Source organism: Musca vetustissima, unplaced genomic scaffold, assembly GCF_032173495.1.
Source record: "Musca vetustissima isolate MV318-11 ecotype Yass unplaced genomic scaffold, APGP_CSIRO_Mvet_v1 utg5479, whole genome shotgun sequence".
Taxonomy (NCBI): domain Eukaryota; kingdom Metazoa; phylum Arthropoda; class Insecta; order Diptera; family Muscidae; genus Musca; species Musca vetustissima.
In genome coordinates, this window is record NW_026880541.1 from 1,694 (window position 1) to 25,738 (window position 24,045).

Here is a 24,045-nt window from a genome sequence, read left to right on the forward strand (position 1 = left end):
ACGAATTTCCAAAAACCCAGCCTTATTTCAAGATTCTAGCTTCAGCCGTTTTATCTGTTTTTTTTTTGTATATTTTCTAAAAGACTTTCAGAGTTATAGACTTGAATTTTATATAAGCGTAGAGTTTGTGGGAATATTTTGTAAAGGATTTTAGAGGTATCAATTTCATTTGGCATTTAAATAACCTTTTTTATGGACCGTATTTATTTAATAAGTTCTAATTTATTTATAGAAAGAAATATAATCCAGTATATTTTCAAAAATTTCGTTTATTGTTTACTTTTTTGGTTTCTGTTTTTGTAAAATACTATTACAACAAATATATATGAACTATTTTCATATGTTACTATTATTGTTCAATAAACAACGTTCAATTTGTTCTATAACATTTAACAAAAGAAAACAAAATAACTAACAGTAATAATTCTTCTTATTTTTTTGGGAATGGATAACTTTTACAAAGCCCTAAAGTATACTACAAAATATATATGAATTTTAAATAAAAGCCTAAACGTGTTAGTTAAAATTTTCGATTAGAATCATCTTTGTTGGCCATCTTTTAAACCTTCGGTATTTGTTGATGAAGTTGTAGGCATTTCTTGGACAACATCTCGTGTTGGTGCAGCGTCTTGCGGCTTTTCCATTTGTACATGCAAATGCATTGGATTATAACCAGATTTTTGTCCCGCAGCATTTACATGTTGGGGTGCTACAACTGTGGGTTTATAAACACCAGCCAATTCTTGGGCCAACATATATTGTTCTTGTTCCGGGAAGTCATGTTCACAGTGGTGTTCACCACAAATTCGGCACTCGTATATGTTGGGACGTAAAGCATTTTGTAAACGCTGGAAAGGGATAATAATAATTAATTTTGAACATAAGTGTTTTTTAAATAAGTTCTTCTTTACCTCTTGTATATCACGACCAGGTGCCCTATACAAATTAAGCAACGCATAACCCGGTATACAAACCAATGAAAATGATGCAAACATCCAACCAATACCGTAAGCCCAATCGGGATAAGTGTAACGTCCATTGTGATAGCTAGGTTCTTTGTAGTTGATTAAACTCAATATCCAAATGGCCTGAAATAAAATTATTGGAATGTTATTGAAACGGAAGTCTTCTATATTTCGAAGTTATACTTACAAACAGCAAACAAGGTCCACATAATATCCAACATGATTTTAAATATAGTGATGGTGCCTTACCAGTCATTTGTTTGATATTTTTCGATAGACGTCCGGTACCATAAAACCAGGCTATTGCTATCATTTGACAGAACGCCAAGAACATAATGGTAACAGAGGCAGCATAATGATCCATCAGTTGGAAGAAATAAATACCACCCTGTAAAAGAAAATGACATACATAAAACAACATATACATACGTATATTTTCGAGAGACTTGTAAGGATATAGGCATGGATACTTAGTGGTTATACATATCTTAAGGATATAGTAAGGTATGGAAGTGGATTTGTAAAAGAATTTTTGAGGGTCTTGAAAGGATATGACTTGGATTTTTAAGTAATATTTTTTGAGGATCTGATAAGGCTATTAGCATGAACCTTTTTGAGCATTCGGGAATGGATTTTTTTAATAATACTTGTTGTGGATCTGAATGAGGATTCAGGAAGGATATATATGGATTTTTATAATAATATTATTTGAGGATTTAGAAAGACAATAGGCTTGGATTTTTTAATAATATTTTTTGAGGATTCAGGAAGACTGACAATTCAGGAAGGATATAGTTGAACATTTTTAAATAATATCATAAAAGGATTTAAGAAGGCTAAAGGCTTGGATGTTTTAACTGATATTATTTAAGGAATGATGAAGGCTATAGGCGTGGATTTTTAATTCAAATTATTTGAGGATTCAGGAAGGCTAAAAGCGTGGATTTTTAAATTATATTATTTGAGCATTCAGGAAGGTTATAATCGTGGATTTTAAATCATATTATTTGAGGATCGAGGAAGGCTGAAGGCATGGATTTTTTAATAATATTTTTTAAGGATTCAGGAAGGATATTGGTGTGGATTTTTGAATGATATTATTTGAGGATTCAGGAAGGCTATAAGCGTGAATTTTTAAATAATATTATTATGGGATTCAGAGAGGATATAGGAGTTGATTTTTGAATAATATTGTAAATTGAGGGTTCAAGGAGTCTATGGTGTGGATTTTTAAATAATAATTTTTGAAGATTCAGGAAGGCTACTAGCGTTGATTTTTAAATAATATTATGTGTGGATTCTGGAAGGATATATATTCAAGAAGGATATTGGTGTATATTTTTATACCTTTAGCCACACTGTGGTACGGGTAACAGACAAAAGGAAACGAGATAGACACATGGTTCTTTTTTAAAAAAATATGCATAGAATCAGTTTTTAAGTCGATGTATGCATGTCCGTCCGTTCGTCTGTCCATCCGTTGGTGTTAAATTGTAAACCAAGGTCGCATTTATGATCCGACTTAGCTGAAATTAGCCACAGGACATTTATTTGGCCTAAGAACGAACCCCATTGAAATTGGGAAAATCGGTTCAGATTTAGATATAGCTCCCATATATATTTTCGTCCGATTTAATGTAAATGGTGCACCAAAGACCTTATATATCTTTCGAGTTGCATGACATTTGACACAGCGTTCTGAATTAAGTCTACAACGTACAGAATTAAACCTAGAATGATGTGTGCTAAGTTTCGTGATTTAATGTAAATGGTGCACCAAATTCCCTATAAATATTTCGATTTTCACTTAAGGGGACCCCCCCCCCCCCATTCTCGGGGTCAAAATTGTTGTTGACTTAATTCCAATCTACACTAATTCAAGAATGTCCCTGCAAAATTTCAAGTGAAAATCTCAAGAACTCTTGAAGATATAGCCGATTTATGTGTCAGCATCAAGTAAAGGTTGAGGGGCTTCTCGAACTTTAAACGCGTTTTTCTCTAAACATTTTTTTGCGAATGGCGGGCACGATAACTCAAAAACTAATAACCCAATCGATTTCAAATTTTTACACGTTTCTCTGTGAGTGTATAGCTATCGTATGAACTAGGATAAAGCCAATCGGTGAAGATCTTCCTTATTTTTTAACTTGGTTTTTGGTAAAAAATCGGCGATTTTCCAAAAATATGTTTTCAAAGGTCCGCCATTTTGTTAATTTTAGAGCGAAGTCAATAATCCTAGTTCATACGAGAGCCAGACATGTACTCTTTCTAACACCGTTGGAATTTTCGGATTCCGATGTTCCAGTGAGGAGTTATCATGCCCGCCATCAAAAATAAGGACTTTTCTTTGATCACAAAAAACAACAACAAAACAACAACAAAATTTTTTTGTAAATTATTTTTATTCATTTTTAAATATTCAAATATATATGTGCAAAGTTACAAACCTTAACAAGCATTGGTATTCATTTACCAGCCCATTTAAAATCTTAAAAATAAAAAATCGAGAATGGGGGGGGTTCCCTTAAGTCTACAATGATGGGCGATATATATGGGAGCTATATCGAAATCTGAACCGATTTTCCTGATTCTAGACCCAATTTAGTACGCTAAGCCAAACTTTGTGCAAAGCGAAGCACACAAAGGGACTTTGGTGCAATATTTACCTAAAATCGGACGAAAATATATATTGGAGCTATATCTAAATCTGAACCGATTTTCACAAAATTTGGCACACATCGTTCTGGACTTAATTCAGTACGCTATGCCAAATTTCGTGCAAATCGAATATATATAGAGACATTGGTACCCCATTTACCTTAAAACGGACGAAAATATATATGGGAGCTATATCCAAATCTGAACCGATTTTCGCGAAATTTTGCACACATCATTCTAGACCTTATTCATTACGCTGCGACAAATTTCGTGCAAATCGAAAGATATTTAGGGATCGTTTACATTAAATCGAACGAAAATATATATGGGAGCTATATCTAAATCTGAACCGATTTTTCACAATTTCAATAGGGTTCGTCTTGGGCCAAATATGTGACCTATACCAAATTTCATCCAATTCGGATTATAAATGCGACTTGTACTTTGTTTACAATTTATCATCGACAGACAGACAGACGGACGGACGGACGGACATGCATAAATCGGCTCAGAGAGTTATTCTATGCATAATCTCAAAAGGAACCATGTGTCTATCTCGTTTTCTTTTGCCTGTTAGAAACATATGCAGAAAAGACATAATTCCCTGTACCATTAATTAGTATAGGTTGCAGAATGTTCCTTCAAAAATGCGACGACTGTTAGGGTTCATCTGTTGAATATACCCAAAGTGGTAAAGGGTATCATATAGTCGGCCCCACCAACTTTACTACTTTCCTTACTGGTTTTTTATGAATATTTGTTGAATAATTACTGTAGCCTTGAGTTTTTAAATTTTTTATAAAATATTTTTTTTTTTTTTTTTTGTAAAAAGAGTATCTTTCAATTCTACTCACCTGTATTAAATTTGGCAATCCAAATAGAAACGATATAACCGATACAATTAAAACTACAATTTCATGATAACCTAAATGTCTCTTAATCCAATTGGGGAAACCATCCTGTATTGAGGTGACAACAACTTCGACAATAGCAAACTGCGAACGAAAAATCATGGAATTTATTAAAAAACGCAAAACTATTTTGGAAATCATTTTGTCTCACCTGCGAATTCAAACCCAAACACAATAACATAAAGAAAAACATCACGGCCCACAGTTGGGCATATGGCATTTTGGCCATTGCCTGCGGATATACGACAAATATCAAGCCAGGACCATCACCAATGACATCTTTCACATTGGTATTTTGTTCCAATGCCAGATTACCCAATGTGGCAAAGGCAAAGACGCCGACCAATAAACTTGTCAAAACATTGACCACGCTCACGGCCACAGTATCCCGCAAAATATTATTATTGTATTTGTTATAGCTGGCAAAGGAAATCATCGAACCAAATGTTATGCCCAATGAATTGAAATTTTGTGAGGCGGCATTTATCCAGACATTGGCATTTTTCAGCTCCTCCCAATTGGGACGGAAAAAGTAACGCAAACCATCATCGGCTCCTTCCAGAGTGACAGCACGACCCATGAGTATAATGATCAAGATAAAGGGGAAGGTGGCAGTGAAGTAACGTACCTGAAATAGTAAGTCTTCTTTAACGAATCTCAAAGAAATAATATAATTTTGAATGTCTTACCTTTGCCGATGATTTAATCGATTTCCATGTGGCAAAATAAACCATCAACCAGGCACATATTAAACAGGCAAACAATTCCCATCTCATTGTACCGGGATACTCAATACCAGGGCTAATTTGTAATACTTTGTTCCTGCAGGGGAATGTGGGTAAATATAAAAAAATAATTATATGTATTTCAAATATGAAGTCATTGAAAAACATACTCGAAAAATTCCTCTGATGGTGTCCTTGACATGGGTGGCGATGTGGTATTATCGCCCACCCGTTGTGGTACCCAACAGTCGGGTGTGTTCCATCTGTATGGGAATGAAAATATAACTTATTTTTTGATTTTAAATAAGTATTGAAAAATATCTTACCGATTATTACAATCCACCCATGGCATTTCACTTTTAAAGGCTGTGAAAAAGTAATAAATCGAATATCCAATGATGACACTATAGTAGGTGGACATTAGAAATGACACCACTACACTTGCCAGACCAGCTCCTAGAAAGAATAGTAAAACAAAACATAAGGTTAGAATTAAATATTTTTAGGTTAGTTAAAAAAATATATTTTAAAGAATTTCTACGTGAATTTTAAAATACTACTACTTATGGAACTAAGATAATAGATTTTTTAAGGAAATGTTTTGAGGAAATCTCAGGCCTTAAAGCCTGAATTTTTAAGAACATTCAGAGTTGTAAGCGTCGGTTTCTTTTAAGGAATGTTTTCTTAGGAAAATTCTGAGCTATACGGACGGATTTTTAAATAATAATTTTTGAAGACAATTCGGAGTTATAACCGTGGACATTTTAAGAATTTTTTTGAGAGACTTTAAAGAATATTTTTGAAGGGATAACACAACCGATTGATAAGAAATTAAAATATTAGAAGCCCCTCTTGTATATACCCAATGTTGTGAAGGGTTGAATATAGTCGACGCCGTCTGACTTTTGTGTTTTCCATACTGTTTTAAATATTTCTCTCTCATTTCAATAACTGTGAAAACCGCCACCCTATAATATACACACATATATCTACATATATATTTTTTGCATATTTAATTTATAGTATTGAACAATTCTTTCAAGTATATGCTAATTAGTAAACTGTAACACACAAGTCGGAGGTATTTGGAGAATATTGTATGCTGATATACATAGTAACAAATATTTAAATTTAAAAAAATGAACCAGGAAATAAATATGCATATTTTTTGCACAGGCGTGGAGAAGGGGTGTATGACTGTGTGATATATATTAGGAAATTATGCAATTTTTCTTCATTTTATTAATTATTTGAATAAATTAAAAAGGCGGATCAAGTTGTTGACTCATAGAAATTAAATAGAATTTATTTGGATAATAATATAAAGTAAATGTAAAAAGCAATAAAATATAAGCCTAGATTCTGAAGAATAATTTCCGAAGGACTATCAGAGACATATGCGTGGATTTCTTAAGAATATTTTCTAAATGGCTATTAGAGTTATAGGCGTGCATTTTTATACCCTTCACCACACTGTGGTACAGGGTATTATGTCTTTGTGCATATGTTTGTAACAGGCAAAAGGAAACGAGATAGACACATGGTTCCTTTTGAGAATATGCATAGAATCACTTTCTAAGTCGATTTATGCATGTCCGTCCGTCCGTCTGTCTGTGCATGTTAAATTGTAAACAAAGTACAGGTCTCATTTATGATCCGAATTGGATGAAATTTGGCATAGGTCACTTATTCGGCCTAAGGACGAACCCTATTGAAATTGGGAAAAATCGGTTCAGATTTAGATATAGCTCCCATATATATATATATATATATATATATAACCGATTTAGTGTAAACGGTCTCTATATTTCTTTCGATTTGTACGAAATTTGGTACAGCCTAATCATTTAGGTCTAGAATTATGCCTGCCAAGTTTCGTGAAAATCGGTCCAGATTTAGATATAGCTCTCATATATAGTTTCGTTCGATTTCATGTAAATGGTGCACCAAAGTCCCTATATATATCCTTCGATTTGCACGAAATTTGGCATAACGTACTGAATTAAGCCTAGAGTGATGTCTGCCAAGCTTCGAGAAATCGGTCCAGATTTAGATATAGCTCCCATATATAGTTTCGTCCGATTTCATGTAAATGGTGCCAAAGTCCCTATATATCTTTCGATTTGCACGAAATTTGGCACAACGTACTGAATTGAACCTAGAATGATGTCTGCCAAGTTTCGTGAAAATCGGTCCAGATTTAGATATAGCTTCCTTTTATTATAGATTGATTTTAAGTAATTGACGCACCAAGGAACCAACAGGCTAATAGCAACAAAACGTTCTGAAATTACTATAACCTAACCTGTGACATGTTTGTTTGAAATCGATTAATATTTGGATAGAGCTTCCATATATATTTTCGCCCGATTTCAAGTAAATTGGGCATCAAACTCCTCATGTAGTCAGATTGACATCAAATTTTGCACAACATACAAAAATGAGCGTAGAATTACGTAGTTGCGTTTTCTAGAAGTACAGACATAGCCCAACGGATGACCTGTTTATATTTGTTTCACATTTAGATAAATATCACATATTTTATTTCATCCAATTTCATGTTAATAGTCCTGTTTAATATACCCATAGTGGTGAAGGGTATCATATAGTCGGCCCCGTCCGACTTTACTACATTCCTTACTGGTTAAATAATATTTTTTAAAGGATTATTAGAGCTATAGGCGTAGATGTTTAAAGAATATTTTAAGGCACTATCAGAGCTATAATCGTCGATTTTTATACTCTTCACCACACTGTGGTACAGGGTATTATGTCTTTGTGCATATGTTTGTAACAGGCAAAAGAAAACGATAAAGACACATGGTTCCTTTTGAGAATATGCGTAGAATCGATTAGCACAAAATTTGTCATAGCATACTGGATAAGGCCTAGAATGACGTACGTGAAGTTTCGTGAAAATCGGTTTAGATTTAGATATAGCTCCCATATACATTTTCGCCCGATTTAACGTAAATGGTGCACCAAAGTCCCTATATATCTTTCGAAATGCACGAAATTTGAATGATGTGTGTTAAGTTTCGTGAAAATCGGTTCAGATTTAGATATAGCTCCCATATATGTGTTCGTCCCATTTAATGTAAATGGTTCACCAAAGTCCCTATATATCTTTCGATATGCACGAAATTTGGCACAGCGTATTGAATTAAGTCTGGAATGATGTGTGTTAAGTTTCGTGAAAATCGGTTCAGGTTTAGATATAGCTCCCATATATATATTCGTCCGATTTAAGGTAAATGGTGCTCCAAAGTCCCTTAATATCTTTCGATTTGCACGAATTTTGGCATAGCGTACTGAATGAAGTCTAGAATAATGTGTGCAAAGTTTCGTGAAAATCGGTTTAGATTTAGATATAGCTCCCATATATTTTTTCGTCCGATTTAATGTAAATGGTGAACCAAAGTCCCTATATATCGTTCGATATGCACGAAATGTGGCATAGCATACTAAAGTAAGTCTGGAATGATATGTGTTAAGTTTCGTGAAAATGGGTTAAGATTTAGATATAGCTCTCATATATATTTTCGTCCGATTTTAGTTAAATAGTGCACCAAAGTCCCTATATATCGTTCGATTTGCACGAAATTTGGCATAACATACTGAATTAAGTCTATAACGATGTGTGTTAAATTTCGGTTAAGATTTAGATATAGCTCTCATATATATTTTTGTCCGATTTAAGGTAAATAATGCGCCAAAGTGTCTAACTATCTTTCGATTTGCACGAAATTTGGTATAGCACACTAAATTAAGTCTAGAATGATATGTTTTAAAGATTATCAACGGATTTCAATAATATTTTCTAAAGTACTATCAGAGCTATAGGTGTGGAATTTTAAAGAATATTTTGTAAAGGATTATCAGAGTTATAGGCGTGGATTTTTAAAGAATATTTTCTAAAGGATTATCAGAGTTATGGCGTGGATTTTTAGAGAATATTTTCTAATGGATTATCAGAGCAATAGGCGTGGGTTTTTAAGGAATATTTTCTAAAGGACTATCAGAACTACATGTGTGGAATTTTAAAGAATATTTTCTAAAGGATTATATAGAGAATATTTTCTGAAGGATTATCAGAGCTTTAAACGTGGATTTTTAAAGAATATTTTCTAAAAGTATATCCGAGGTATAGGTGTGAATTTTTAAAGAATATTTTTTAAAGGACTAACAGAACTACAGGCTTGGATTTTTAAAGAATATTTTTTAAAGGACTATCAGAACTACAGGCGTTGATTTTTAAATAATATTTTCTAAATGATTATCACAGCTATAGGCGTGGATTTTTAAAAAGAAAATTTTTTCTAAAGGACTATCAGTGCTATAGGAGTGGATTTTTAAATAATATGTTTTAAGGACTATCAGAGTTATAATGTGGATTTTTATTTGTATATTTAAATCGATTTTTTACTTTTATTTATTTTTTTCTTTTTTATACCACTGTACCCCATCCATCGTTTAGTTGTTAATCATTCAATTAAATAAAAATATATCTAAAACATGAAATGATTAAATATTCTTAACCTTCTTTGGACACTTATGTGTGCAGAAACGTGTGAGATGTTAATTATATAAATATTCAAAAGTTTTATTGGGTTGCAAATTAGCCACCACTGTCAGTTGGAAACACTCCCTCGTCCAAAATATACCGTCATATGACTGCACATGTAAACAAGTCATTTTGTTAGTAGGAACGTGGCGAACGTAATGCCAATTACATTAATGATCATTGGTAGTACTAATTATGATTTAAATTGTATAAATTACATGTGCATAGATGGAAACGACAGTTTATTTGTGTAATAAATATATGTATATGGTTTTTGTTTTTTTATAAATTATGATCATATATCAAAATATATCCAAGCTGAAGATCACTTGTCTAGACTAATTATCATCGTCGACGTCGTTGCTAATTTCGCCAACTAATTTAGTGTAAAATAGGAATATATAAATTACAATCATAGATGATTATTGCTAAGAAGCTACACATATACATTTCATACATACATGCATGTTTGTGGATTTGAATTTTTTAAATAGGAAATCCGTGGATTTGAATTTTTTAAATAGGAAATCCGTATATGCAAAAATGACTGCACAGCTCTGCTCTGAACATAATTATTTTCGGAAGAAATAAAATACTCCACTCAAAGCCAAGTGTTTTGTATGAATTATATATTTATATATGAATTAGCTTTGAGCACAGATTCATTTGTTGATCCATTAGCGAATAAATATTTCATATAATTTCAAATTGTATATGAAAGGTTTTAATGAACTTACCTTTAAATAGGGGACATAATTGTCCTAATGCTCCAATTGGTCCTCTGCCTGTGTATTGTCCAACGGATAATTCCATAAACAATAATGGTATGCTGCAGATAATTAGAATAATACAATAAGGTACGAGGAAAACGCCTGAAAAAAGAGAAATTAAAGGAAAATATTTAAGAATGATTTTAGAGATAAAACGGAGATATGTCTTTTCACTAGAAAGACAAAAAGGTCGGTATGAAGAGCCCATCTTCCAAAATAAAATGATAGCCATTTCAAACAAAATTAAATATCTGGGAGACCAGATACAGCAAAGGGCTGACAAGGCCCATAGATGCTAGTCTTTCTGTAGAAGAGCCGTAGGCTTTAAATGGGGTATAAATCCAAAGATGATGCACTGGATCTATAAGAGCGTCATTAGACCAATTCTAACATACGCGTCTGGTGGACAGCAATGGATAAAACATGTAACGTAAAACCGTTGCAGAAAGTTCAAAGATCGTGTTGCCTAGGTATATGTGGAGCAATGCGTACAACACCAAATAGGGCCTTGGAGACAATACTATATATACATCCAATAGGCATCCAAATAAAATATGAAGCGGCGGTTGCAGCTTTAAGACTTAAGGCAATGGACGAGTGGATAGACACCGGACACAACATACCGCACAAAAACATTTTACAGGCAACTACTGAGTCAACAATCAATATCTTTGTCTCAGACCGTATACCTGAAACGAGAGTAGTAACACGGTGCGAAACTATAATACCAGATAGAGAACAATGGAATAGTGGATCACTAGTTCAGATGCCGCCTGGTAGCTGTTGCTACACAGATGGCTCTCGGCTAGGAGGAAACCGAAATTTCTCTTCGTCTTACAGATCACAGCACGATCTTACATGCGGAGGTTAAAGCTATAAAAGAGTGTCTTAACTGGTTAAGTTCAAACCAAGGACAAAATACAGTAAATATTATTACGGATAGCAAACAAGCTATAAAGGCAATATCTTCCAAAACAGTTAAATCCAAAACTGTACTTGAATTTATAAATACCATTAATGATTTCTCATAACAAGGACCTGTACGAATTATATGGGTACCGGGTGACCAAGGTCAGCGGGTCACCAATCATAGGCAATGAGATAGCAAATCATTTAGGCAGGAGTGCTACTGCACTACCCACAATAGATGTGAATACCGCCAAACCCTTTATCGAAACACGCCAAGACATGAGCAAATGGGCAAATGAGACCCACAAAACCCTATGAGAAAATGAGGGGACAGGAAAAATAACCAAAATCTTATGGGGTGACCCAAGTGAACACAAAACTAAGCAAATCCTAACGCTAAACAAAAAGAGAGCAAAACAGGCCTCAATTGGCTTATGTGTATGTCCTTCTCATGTTGGATATGTGTTGGTATCATCCACCCCTCTTTTCAACATAACCTAACCTAGAGACATTAGCGAAGAGTTTTTAAATAAATATTTTTATGCAGATATGTAGGGTTGTATTTTAAAGAATATATTTTTTCAAACACCAAAATAGGCATGGATTTTTTAAAAAATATTTTTTTTTTCAAACACCAAAATAGGTGTGGATTTTTTAAAGAATATTTTTTTGTATTTTTAAAAACTATTTTTAGAGCATCAAACTAGGCATGGGTTAAAAAAAATATAATAAAAACTAGGCGTGGGTTTTTAAAATTTTTTGAAGCATCAAACTAGTCGTGTTTTTTTAAATATTTATTTTAAGCACCAAATTAGGCGTAGATTTTTTAAAGAATATTTTTTCCAAGCACCAAAATAGGAGTGGATTTTTAAAGAATATTTTTTCAAGCACCAAATTGGCATGAATTTTTTTAAATAATATTTTTTCCAAGCACAAAAATAGCTGTAGATTTGTTAAATAATATTTTTTCAAGCACTAAAAATTCTTTACGTAATGTACTCCATTTTGTAAAGAATTATTTTTCAAGCGCCAAAATAGGCGTCGATTTTTAAGATTTTTTGTGAAGCACCAAAATAGGCGTATGTTAAAAAAAATATTTTTAATTTTTTTCCATCGCCAAAAAAGGTGTGTGTTAAAAAACTAATAATAATTTTTAAACAGCAAAATAATCGAGGATATTTTAAAGAATATTTATTAAATTTATTTTAAAGATTTAATAATTAATTTTTTATTTTTAAAGAATAAATACAAAATCTAGCAAGTTTAATAATTTGCATAATTGTTTTTATACATTGAATGTCATTAATATATCTCCTTACATATAATAGCCTCTCTTTATGTTAATTGAAAATACAAACAGTTGTCACTTTAAATTTTTATTTGAAAATATAAATATTTTTTGACAATTCGTCTGTTTGATCAGGGCCACACTTCTGTGAGAAGAAGATTATGATATTTGAACAAACAACGGTACTTCGAAGCATAAATAATGTAAATGTTTGTTTTGGATATAATTGTGGACCGGATACTGGGTGTGATGAATAATCTTCTCTAAGGCAAATTGAAAAATATGTTTGAACGAATTTGTAGCTGCATACATTTGTTTCTACTTAAATAATTAGTTTTGGTCAGTATGGAATGGGTACGAGGTGGGTATGAGTTGTTGGGGAAATAACAAAATTATAAATTTGACGGAAAGAATATTTTGAAGCATTTGATATCTGGAAACAAGGATTTTTAATGGATTACTTTTGAAGAATTATCAGAGGTAAAAGCGTGCATTTTTAAAAGACTATTTGAATGGATTTTTAAAGGAATATTTTTGTAGCCACATCCCAGCTATAGACGTGGATTTTTAAAGGAATATTTTTGTAGCCACATCACAGCTATAGGCGTCGATTTTTAAAGGAATATTTTTGTAGCCACATCCCAACTATAGGCGTGGATTTTTAAAGGAATATTTTTGTAGCTACATTCCAGCTAAGAAATATTTTTGACCTCAAATTATTTTCTTCCAAATAAAAAAAAATTTCTTGACATTACCATACAAACCTCATCTAATTACAACACTTATCTTTCTAGACAATCAAATTTGTATTTATTACATTCATCATATCTGTAAGATTGTACAACTGTGTTATAATTTTTTTTCTTGTTCTACAAATGTTACGCAAACGGGAAATCGGCATTTAAATACTTAAAGTCTATCAAATAAAAAAATGCAGTTCGTCTCATTTCACACTTTTCTATTATCGCAAAAACCGACAACAAAATGTGAGAATATTAAGAGTATCCATTGAAATCCAACTTACCTCCGCCACTTTTATAACACATATAGGGAAAACGCCAAACGTTACCCAGACCTACGGAATAACCAATGCAGGCTAAGACAAACTGCATTTTATTGGCCCAATGCTGTTGACGTGGTTTCAAGTTGTTCGAATCATCGGACATATCCATATAGCTTTCATCGTCATCATCATCAACACCGGGTAGTCTAAAGGGAAGAGAGACAATTTTTTTATAAAGTTATTCAGTTTATTGGTAATAAATAGTTATTTATAAAATAATTGTTTTAAAGTAGAAACAAATTATTCTTGAAAGTGATCGGAATTACTAATTGCATAATTAATTTGAATTAGTATTGTATTGCAATGTTATTAAACATTCCTATTTTACATATATTTAAATGAGAGATTAGGGATGTTGGATGATAAATAATCTTTGAATAACCATCAGATCAAAATAATTTTTTATGGAATTTTTAGATTTATAAAGTTATATTTTCAAAGAATATTTTTTAAATAACTTTTAAGGCTAATGTGTGGATTTTAAATAAAATTTTTGAGGAGCGTGTAGTTTACACATTTTTTTGGGGACTACAATGAGTCTATGGTGGAATTTTTAATAATAGGTTTAATGAAAATGAGCAGGGCTACAAATATGGATTTTTAAGCATTTTTTATTTTTAAAATGCATACATATGTTGTTTAAACTCCATTTTTAAATGGACTGGCAGAGCTTTAAAAATGGATTTTTAAAAATATTTTAAGTGATTAGAAGATTTATAAGCGTGGATTTTTAAAGAATACTTTTTATAAGACTACCAGAGCGTGGATTTGTTAATGAATATTTTATAGGGTACAATATAGGTAACTCAATGTAATTTCAGATTCATCACACTGTGGTGAATTACCCTGTATTATGTATATGTGCATATGTTTGTAACAGGCAAAAGCAAACGAGATAGACACATGGTTCCTTTTGAGAATATGCATAGTATCACTTATTAAGTCGATTTATGCATATCCGTCAGTCCGTCCGTCTGTCCATGTTTAATTGTAAACAAAGTACAGGTCGTATTTTTGATTCGAATTGGATGAAATTTGGCACAGCTCATTTATTTGGCCCAAGGACGAACAATATTGAAATTGGGAAAATCGATTCAGATTTAGATATAGCTCCCATATATATTTTCGTCCGATTCAAATTTGACCAATGTACCTACATATCTTTCGATTTGCACGAAATTTGGCATAGCGTACTGAATTAAGCCTAGAATGATGTGTATTAAGTTTCGTGAAAATCGGGTCAGATTTAGATATAGCTCCCATATATTTTTCCCCCGAATTATTGTAAATAGTGCACCAAAGTCCCTTTATATCCTTCGATTTGCACGAAATTTGGCATAGCGCACTACATTAATGGGTCGATTATGGAAAGCAACCAAACTCCAGTTGCGATTTCAACTGGCGTGGCATCTATTAGAAGTCATTTAAGAGATAAATCCAATCCATTAGAACTACCATCCGTACTGTGTGTAGATGTTTATGTTTAGAGAAATGTTCAATCAAATGCTCATTTCAGCTTTCAGGCGTATTTTCGGCTACCAAAAGATGCCATTGTGTACTTATTTGAAGCGTTAAACTCAGATTTCCGAAAAGTCCGACGATCAACAGCAATTCCTTCTTTCATAAAAGTATGAGCAGCTCTGATTTTTTTTTTTGCGGAGGGAAGTTTTTAAAAGGCAATGACTTCAATCTTGACATGGCTCTACCCACAATGTCGGTGATTTTGACCGAATAGAGGAAAAACTGCGTAAAATTTGGATTGTTTCCAAATTAACAGAGGAGGAAAAAGGGAAAAATAAACATTTTTTTTACTCGAAAACAAAGTGAAAATCGGTTCAGATTTAGATATATATTTTCGTCGGATTTTAGGTAAATAGTACACCAAAGTCCCTATATATCCTTCGATTTGTACGAAATTTGACATAACGTACAAAATTAAGCCTAGAACGATGTGTGTTAAATTTCGTGAAAATCGGTTCAGATTTCGATATAGCTCCCATTTTGTCCGATTTTATGTAAATGGTGCACCAAAGTCCCTATATGTGATTCGATTTGCACGAAATTTGGCATAGCGTACTAAATTAAGTCTTAAATGATGAGTGTTAAGATTCGTGGAAATCGGTTCAGATTTCGATTTTAGGTAAATAGTGCACCAAAGTCCCTACATATTTTTGGATTTGCACGAAATTTGGCATAGCGTACTGAATTGTGTCTAGAATGATGTGTGGTAAGTTTCGGATCGGTTCAGATTTCGATATAGCTCAAACATATTCATATATATTAAACTCCTAACGTTTGTCCGATTAACACGAAATTTTGCACAACCTATCAAATTGAGACTTGAATGACGTTATTGGGTTTTGTTGAAATTGGTGTAGATGCAGCCATAGCTTCCACATGTATTTCAAACGGGTGTCGGATTGAAATTAAATTTTTAACAGTGCGGCGTACCGAATAGCGTGTATCAATTTTGCCGAATGAAATTAAATTTTGCCCGAATGAAATTAAATTTATCATAGGTTGCAGAAAGACATGCGTATGTTCCTTCTAGGGAACATTGACATACAATTGTAAGGATACATATGCGCAATATACCCAAAGTGTTGAAGGGTATCATATGTGATATGAATCGAACAACGCTACTTGAATGTAAATGTTTGTTTGCATATAAGTATGGATCGGATACCGGGCGTGATGAATAATCTTCACTTAGGCAAATTTCAAAAAAAAGTTGAACGAATTATTACGAATTTGTAGAAGAAGAAGATGCATGCATAAGTTGCTACTTAAATAATTAGTTTTGGTCAGTACGGAATGGGTACGAGAAAGGTATGTTTTGTGGAAAAAAGTGAAATACTTCCAAAAATTAAGTGGGAATATATATTTTCGATCTTTTGTCGATTTTTTGTTTCGATCTTTTGTCACGGCAATATGCGTGGATTTTGAAAGGAATATTTTTGAAGTCACATCCCAGGTAAAGGCGTTGGGTTTTTTTTGAAACCACGTACCAGCTATAGGCGTGGATTTTTAAAGAAACATTATTGAACACAAGGCGTCGGTTTTAGAAGAAACATTTTTGTAATGAAATGATCTTTGCGGAACATTTTCGGTATATGATCATGATTTAATATAAAGTGTTAGCAACATTTTCCCACCCGTTTTGGTAATTAAAAGCTTTCACAGCATTTGTATTCAATAGAAGGAACTCTATTTTTTCATTCCGGGTTTTTGGAATATGAAAATCATCCATATTTTAAAGCTTTTGGGCATGCTATATGATTGCATTAGTATCTTCCTACTAAAAAAATTCAATATTAAAATACCGAATATGGCGAATATAGCCGCCATATTCGATATTTTAAAGCGTTTGTGCACATTTTTAACATAATTGGTTCTAGTTAAATATTAGGGATTCTCATTCAGCAGAATATCTAACAAAATGTATCAATATTAGCTCAAGGTATCGTCTAAATTATTGCAGTAACATTTTGGTCCGTTGGCAATATTTACTTGTGTTACAAACTCTTCCGCTTCACAGCAAAGTTGTGTATAGGGCTATAAAATCGACTCAATTATTTTTAAATGTTACAGCAATAACTCATCTCTTGTTTGTGTGACATGGTTCCGCTTCATGACATGTCGGTCGAATGGCAGGCATAATTTTTATGCCATAATTAAAATTTTAAGCTATCGCGTTTATCGCTCCATAAATCATGTTGTTAATTTAATTATGAACCAAAAGTGTTATTACAACATTCTGTCGGTCAATGTGTCGTCGTCCATGCATGCGTATGGTCGGCCGGTTGGAGTTTGTTAATAGATGTTGTATTATTCTGAATAGAGCAGAATGAATTGAAATATAGGAATCTCGATTTTTAAGAAAAATGTGAGTTATTCATTTGTTTGGGTATTTTATAGACAGAAGGACCTATCAAATTTTACAATAGAAAAAAATATTTTACATAACAGGTTACCAATAGTTCAAATATTCATTTTTAATTAAGTGATATAGTAAATGCTATCAGTGGGTAAAATACATTTTATATATAATCTGGAATGATCTATGTATTCTCAATATAGAATATATTCTATAACAAGAACACCTTATATGGGTATTGACATCCCTAACATTTTCAATTTCATAGCTTTCATTTCAAGAGTACTCAGAAACAAACCTAATTCTAAATAATACTCAATTCTATAAAATCCAAATACATACATGTATGTCGGTACTTTAATGACATCCAATCAAACATATGTACATACATGTATGTATATAACTATTCATCATGTATGTATATAACTATTCATCATGTATGTATATAATATAAACACAGCAGTACTTGTAATCATCAACATCGTTCCAAACAATTGTTGTTGTTGTAAAATTTGAAAACAGAAAAATAATAATAATAATTGCAAATAAACACGTTTATTTATTTGTGGACCTACTATCAAACGAATAGAAAATAAACGAGAGGAAGGGATAATAAACAATAATAATAAAAAATAACATTTATACAAATGGAAAATGTGTTGACAACAATTAAATTCACATCATTAGATAAAATGTGGTGGGATCTTAGGCGTTCATTCACTCCATTCGCCACACATTGATTTACAATCCAAATCAAAATGATCAAACATTTAATTTGACAGATATCGAATAGCAAACATTGACTTCTATATCTAGATTGTAATAAATGTCGTAGAAGAAAATGCATTTCAACGTTTTTTGTTATTGACATAAACGGTTTTTGTAAATTGAAATGTTTGTAATGAATAAAATTTGTGGTGTTGAAACAGATCATCCGGATAATTGGTAAAGACGCAAAGAATTTTTAACACTAGATTTATGGATGTTGATTATAAACCTAGTTTTACAGACTTGAGTCAATTTTTATACCCTTCACCACACCCTTGGTACAGGGTATTATCAGCCTGTTTTTGTAAAATTCTAAACGAACGAATTCGAGTGACTTACGACCAAACTCCTTGGTTTTGAAAAATATGTCATTTATTTTTGTTTTGAATCAAAAAATATTTGTTTACATAAACAAAGGTTTGGTCGTAAGTCACTCGAATTCGTTCGTTTAGAATTTTACAAAAACAGGCTGTATGTCTTTGTGCATATGTTTGTAACAGGCAAAAATAATCGAGATAGACCCATGTTAGACTCTTTTGAGAATATGCATAGAATCACTTTCTGAGTCGATTTATGCATGTCCGTCTGTCCGCCCGCTTGATGTGATTTGCACGAATTTTGGCATAGCGTATTGAAATAAGTCTAGAATGATGTGTGAAAATCGGTTCAGATTTAGATATAGCTTCCATATATAGTTTCGCCCGATTTTTGTAAATGGTGCACCAAAGTCCCTGCTAATCTTTTGTTTGGCATGAAATTTGGTATAGCGTACTAAATTAAGTCTAGAATGATGTGTGCTAAGTTTCTTGAAAATCGATTCAGATTTAGATATAGCTTCCATACATAGTTTCGTCCGATTTTAAGTAAATGGTGCACCAAAGTCTCTGAAAAGCATTCGATTTGCACGAATTTTGGCATAGCGTATTGAATTAAGTGTAGAATGATTTGTACACCTCCTATATATTTTTTCGTCCGATTTTAATTAAATTGTGCACTAAAGATCCACTGCTAGGCCGATTGACACAACGCACTGAAATTAATATAAATTAATCTCTGGCAAGTTTGCTTCAAATCGATTCAGATATAGATATATCGTAACTTCCATATATAATTTCGACTTATGTTAATTGTACACCAAATAATCAATAGGTGTCTGATTGAGATTAAATTTTAAACAGTGCAGCATACCGAATAGCGTGTGTCAAGTTTGCTTTAAATCGATTTACACAGTGCGCAAACGACTCTAAACTTGCCCAAATGAAATTAAATTTAGCATAGGTTCCAGAAAGCATAAAAATCACATATTTAAATTTGTTCAATTTCATGTCAAAATTCCTTCAGAAAGGCGACGTCTTTTTGGATACATATGTAGAATATACCCAAAGTGGTGAAGCGTATCATATAGTCGGCCCAGTCCGACTTTACTACTTTCCTTACTGGTTTTTCTTTTGGAAAGAAACAAGAAATTGATAATGGCAGCCATTCGCATTGCATTGGCAAATGTTCAACAAATTAAAAAAAATATTTTTTTAAAGCTCCACATTGTTCTCAAGATTTAACTAAGAATGTGGGAATTAATATTTTTAGGTTTTATAGGCAGGGAACACAAGATTTGCGTACATTTCGAAGGAAGATATTTTCGTTTAAATTTAGAAGCTGAATGTTGTAAAAGTAAATTTATGAAAAAATTTGAAACATATGACTGCATGAGACTACCTTGTATAGTTATGCCATGATATTAATTATCAAAAACTCTCAGAAAACATTGTTACAGATAAGCTCTATTTGTATTATATATACCCTCTGCCTTAAGGCTGCAATGTCAACCTGGCCGCATGTTGCACACTATAACTCTCGAAAGGGGTTATTGATTCAATCCCAACTTTTCACATCGTAATATTTCTTCCAAACCTAATCAAGTTCGAAGATTGTGAATATCAGAACCCTTTTCTGGTTCCTCCTTTACAAATGTTCAAGATTTTAATGAAAAAATATATTTATAAAATCTTGCAAACTGATTGTCCGCTTTGATTCAAACTTTACACAACATTATAGTTTTACACAAACTATATTGTGTTCGAAGACGGGGATTAATTCTGAAAATATGTAAATATCGTATAATGTCGACAAAGCATCCGATTTGTACCAATCTCTGAAACTCTTTGAATTCTAAAATGTGATAAATCGGTCTAAACTTTTTAGTGTAAATCTCATACGAAGTTGAGTATCCGATTTGAACCAAACTTCGCATAAATTATATTTTTACCAAATGTTGGTTTTGGTGCAGGCACATCCTCCTGCATAGATGAAAATGGAAACCTGGTGACAGATACATATAGCGTGTAGGGGATGTGGAAGGAGCATTTCGAAAACCTTCTGGTATCAAATAGTGTCGGTGAAGAAAATACACCAGAACCAATAAGAGATGACGGTATAGAGTGTATACCACCTAGCCAAGATGAGGTCGGAGTAGTAATTAATCGGCTAAAGTTCGGCTGCACCTGCCGATGGATTACCGGCCGAACTATTCAAGACCGGTGGTCAGATGCTGCTCAGGGGCATTCTGGTATCAAATAGTGTCGGTGAAGAAGATACCCCAGAGTCAATAAGAAATGACGGTATAGAGTGTATACCACCTAGCCAAGATGAGGACGGAGTAGTAATTAATTGGCTAAAGTTCGACTGCACCTGCCGATGATCACCACACGAACTATTCAAGGCCGGTGGTCAGATGCTAGTCAGGAGCATGCACCAGCTAATAAGTACAATTTGGTTAGAAGAATGCATACCCAATAATTGGAACCTCAGAATCCTTTGTTCCGTGCACAAAAATGGAGACAAGACGATATTTGCCAACTATGGAGGAATAAGTCTCCTTCTCATTGCATATAAAGTGCTATCCAGCGTGCTGTGTGAACGACTGAAGCCAATGGTCAATGATATTATTGGACCAACCGAATGTGGTTTCAGGCCTGGCAAATGCACCATTGACCAGATTTTCACTCTGCGCAGTTCGTGGAAAAGACCCACGAAAAACACATCGACAAATTCCACATATTCGTCGACTATAAAGCCGAATTCGACAGCCCTATCCGTTCAGAGGTGTTTAATGCCATGTCTGCGTTTGGCATTCCTGCAAAATTAATGGCACAAGGTCAGCTGTTAAAGTCGGAAAGGACCTCTCGGAGTCTTTTAATACCGAACGAGGATTCAGACAAGCTGATAGTTTGTCGTGTGACCTTTTAAACATCCTTCTGGAAAAGGTCATACGAGACGCAAAGGTAAACAGAAATGACACTCTATACACCAAACAACACATGTTACTCGCCTACGTCGACGACATCGACATAATGGGTCAAACATTGCGAGCGGCAACAGCCACCTTTGAACGAATTGAGAAGGAACCTCCTAAAGTGGGACTGGCAGTAAATGACGTATTAACGCGCAAGCCGTCCAGTAGACTCGGACCAACTGTGGAACTTAAAAACTACATCTTCGAAGTAGTTAACGAAGGAGATTAGTGTTGGCCAACAGATGCTACTATGGTCTGAGTAAGAAACTCAAAAGCAAAGCCACCTCTCGCCAAAGACCAAACTCACAATCTACAAGTCACTGATATTACCCGTGCTGTTGTATGGATCTGAAGAAAGGATACTTGCGGAAGCAGATGAGGTAGCTCTTGGAAGATGGACCGATCTGCGTCGACAGTGAATATCGTCGTCGAATGAACCATTGAAGATGCCCAGCAAAAAAGGCATATAAAGCAAGCCAAGCGATGGTTCACGACGACGGGGAAGGCCACGAATCCGATGGAAAGATCAAGTAGAAGACAACATCTCTTTCAAATTGGATGAGGTGAGCACACGACCGACGCGCTTGGAAATTCCTTTTAAGCTCGGTTTATGGAACAACCGTTTTGTCATAAGCCAGCTAAGAAAGTAAATGAGTTGGAGGCTATGTCATATATATATGAGAAAATATATGTTTTGCAACCTCCAACTATCTGGAATGTCAAACTACCGAACCCGGAATGCAGCCCCTTTGGTGGGAAAATTCGGTTAACGCCTTTAAAATTCCGAAAATGAACCTGAATATTTATATGGGGTCTATGTCAAAACATGGATATATTGATCGTTTTCAGCAAAGGTGCAAGTGAGCCTACATCCGGTATGCAAAATTTCAGCCACGATGCGGCTAAGAGCTTAAAATACCAAACATGAAACGGAAGACAGATATATCCCATATATAATTCGTTAGAAAGGGTTTCTGGCAATCACATCGAATTCAAAAAATCCGACAAATGTGCACAGTTCGAGAATTTGAGTTTCAATTATTATACCCTACACAACTATGTTGTCAGGGTATTATAGCTTTGTGCAGCCCCAAGAGTTTGTAACGCCGCGAAATATTGGTCCTAGACCCACCTTTAAGTATACCGATTGTCATATCTCGACTAGCTGAGTCGATCTAGACATGTGTCCGTCCGTCCGTCCGTCTGTCCATTATAATTTGTAAAAACGATGCGGGCCACAGTTATGGACCAATCTTCACGAAATTTTGCATATAGGATGGGTTCGGCCCAATGAAGACCCCTATTGTTTTTGGTAAAGATGGGTTAATAATTAGGGGATGAAATGGACCAAATACTTAATTTTTGTCGGTTTTTTGTGGTCGCTCTAGAGGCCGAAATTATGGTCCGAACATCGCGAAATTTTACATGGAGAAGGGGATCGGGCCAAAGAATAAGCGTGCCTGTTTTGATAAAGATCAGTCAATATTTAGCGGGTCAAATGGACCCTGACTTTTGTGTGAAAAATTACAAAATTTGCATTCTATGGGGTATATATTTGCACCTGAAGGTCCCAGGCCCGAGAAGTTGATAGTATATACAAGAGTAGTGGTTGACCTTTAAATTGATACCAATTATATTGTCATATGTACTCGGATGTGGGAGTTACACGTAAATATTTACAGGTACTTAGGTATTCAGATATTATCTAATAAACCATTACCACACTGGAAGGCGGAAATATAGCGCTGATCGCTTTGAAATGTTCCATGAGGTTCCAGTTATGGTCAAGGACAATGCCTATAATTTTCGGCGATGATCAGATGATAATTTTGGGATGAAGTGGACCGAAAACTTTTTTTCGATTCGATATATATAGGCTACAATTATAAGCCATACGTCACAAAACAACCCACGGTGAAGGGAGTATGGACAAGTAATTAGAAGGTCTGTACTGAGTATTGGTAATATTGTTGTTGTTGACCTTTAATCGGGCAAGAGAGTGCAACTATCACGAAATATTACCCAGGCCCGGAATAAAAATCCGCAGAAAGATAGAGTTCTGTGGTAGTTGTGTAGGGTATAGTATGATCGGCCCCGTCCGACTATACTGCTCCGCTCACTGGTTTAAATTCGTAGACAATTTAATAAAAATAAAATAATAAAAAATAAATAAATTCAAATTTTAACTTCATTAAGATTTTTGAGTCATACATTTTTAATTATTATTTAAACCAAACTCCATAAAATCTTTATTG

At 33.7% G+C, this 24,045-nt stretch overlaps 1 protein-coding gene across 1 annotated transcript in view; it reads right to left on the reverse strand.

Moving 5' to 3' along the window:
* Positions 1-539: 539 nt before the first annotated feature.
* Positions 540-24,045, reverse strand: part of LOC133326217 (sodium- and chloride-dependent GABA transporter ine) — a 37,326-nt gene continuing 13,820 nt past the window's right edge. Inside the window, exons 3-12 of the mRNA XM_061534896.1 lie at positions 13,815-13,999; positions 10,561-10,695; positions 5,586-5,715; positions 5,430-5,522; positions 5,224-5,356; positions 4,686-5,162; positions 4,478-4,618; positions 1,153-1,353; positions 912-1,088; positions 540-848 (exon numbers count right to left, since the gene is read on the reverse strand). Of these exons, the coding sequence (XP_061390880.1) occupies positions 540-848; positions 912-1,088; positions 1,153-1,353; positions 4,478-4,618; positions 4,686-5,162; positions 5,224-5,356; positions 5,430-5,522; positions 5,586-5,715; positions 10,561-10,695; positions 13,815-13,999 (1,981 nt within the window). The remainder of the gene's footprint in view (positions 849-911; positions 1,089-1,152; positions 1,354-4,477; positions 4,619-4,685; positions 5,163-5,223; positions 5,357-5,429; positions 5,523-5,585; positions 5,716-10,560; positions 10,696-13,814; positions 14,000-24,045) is intronic.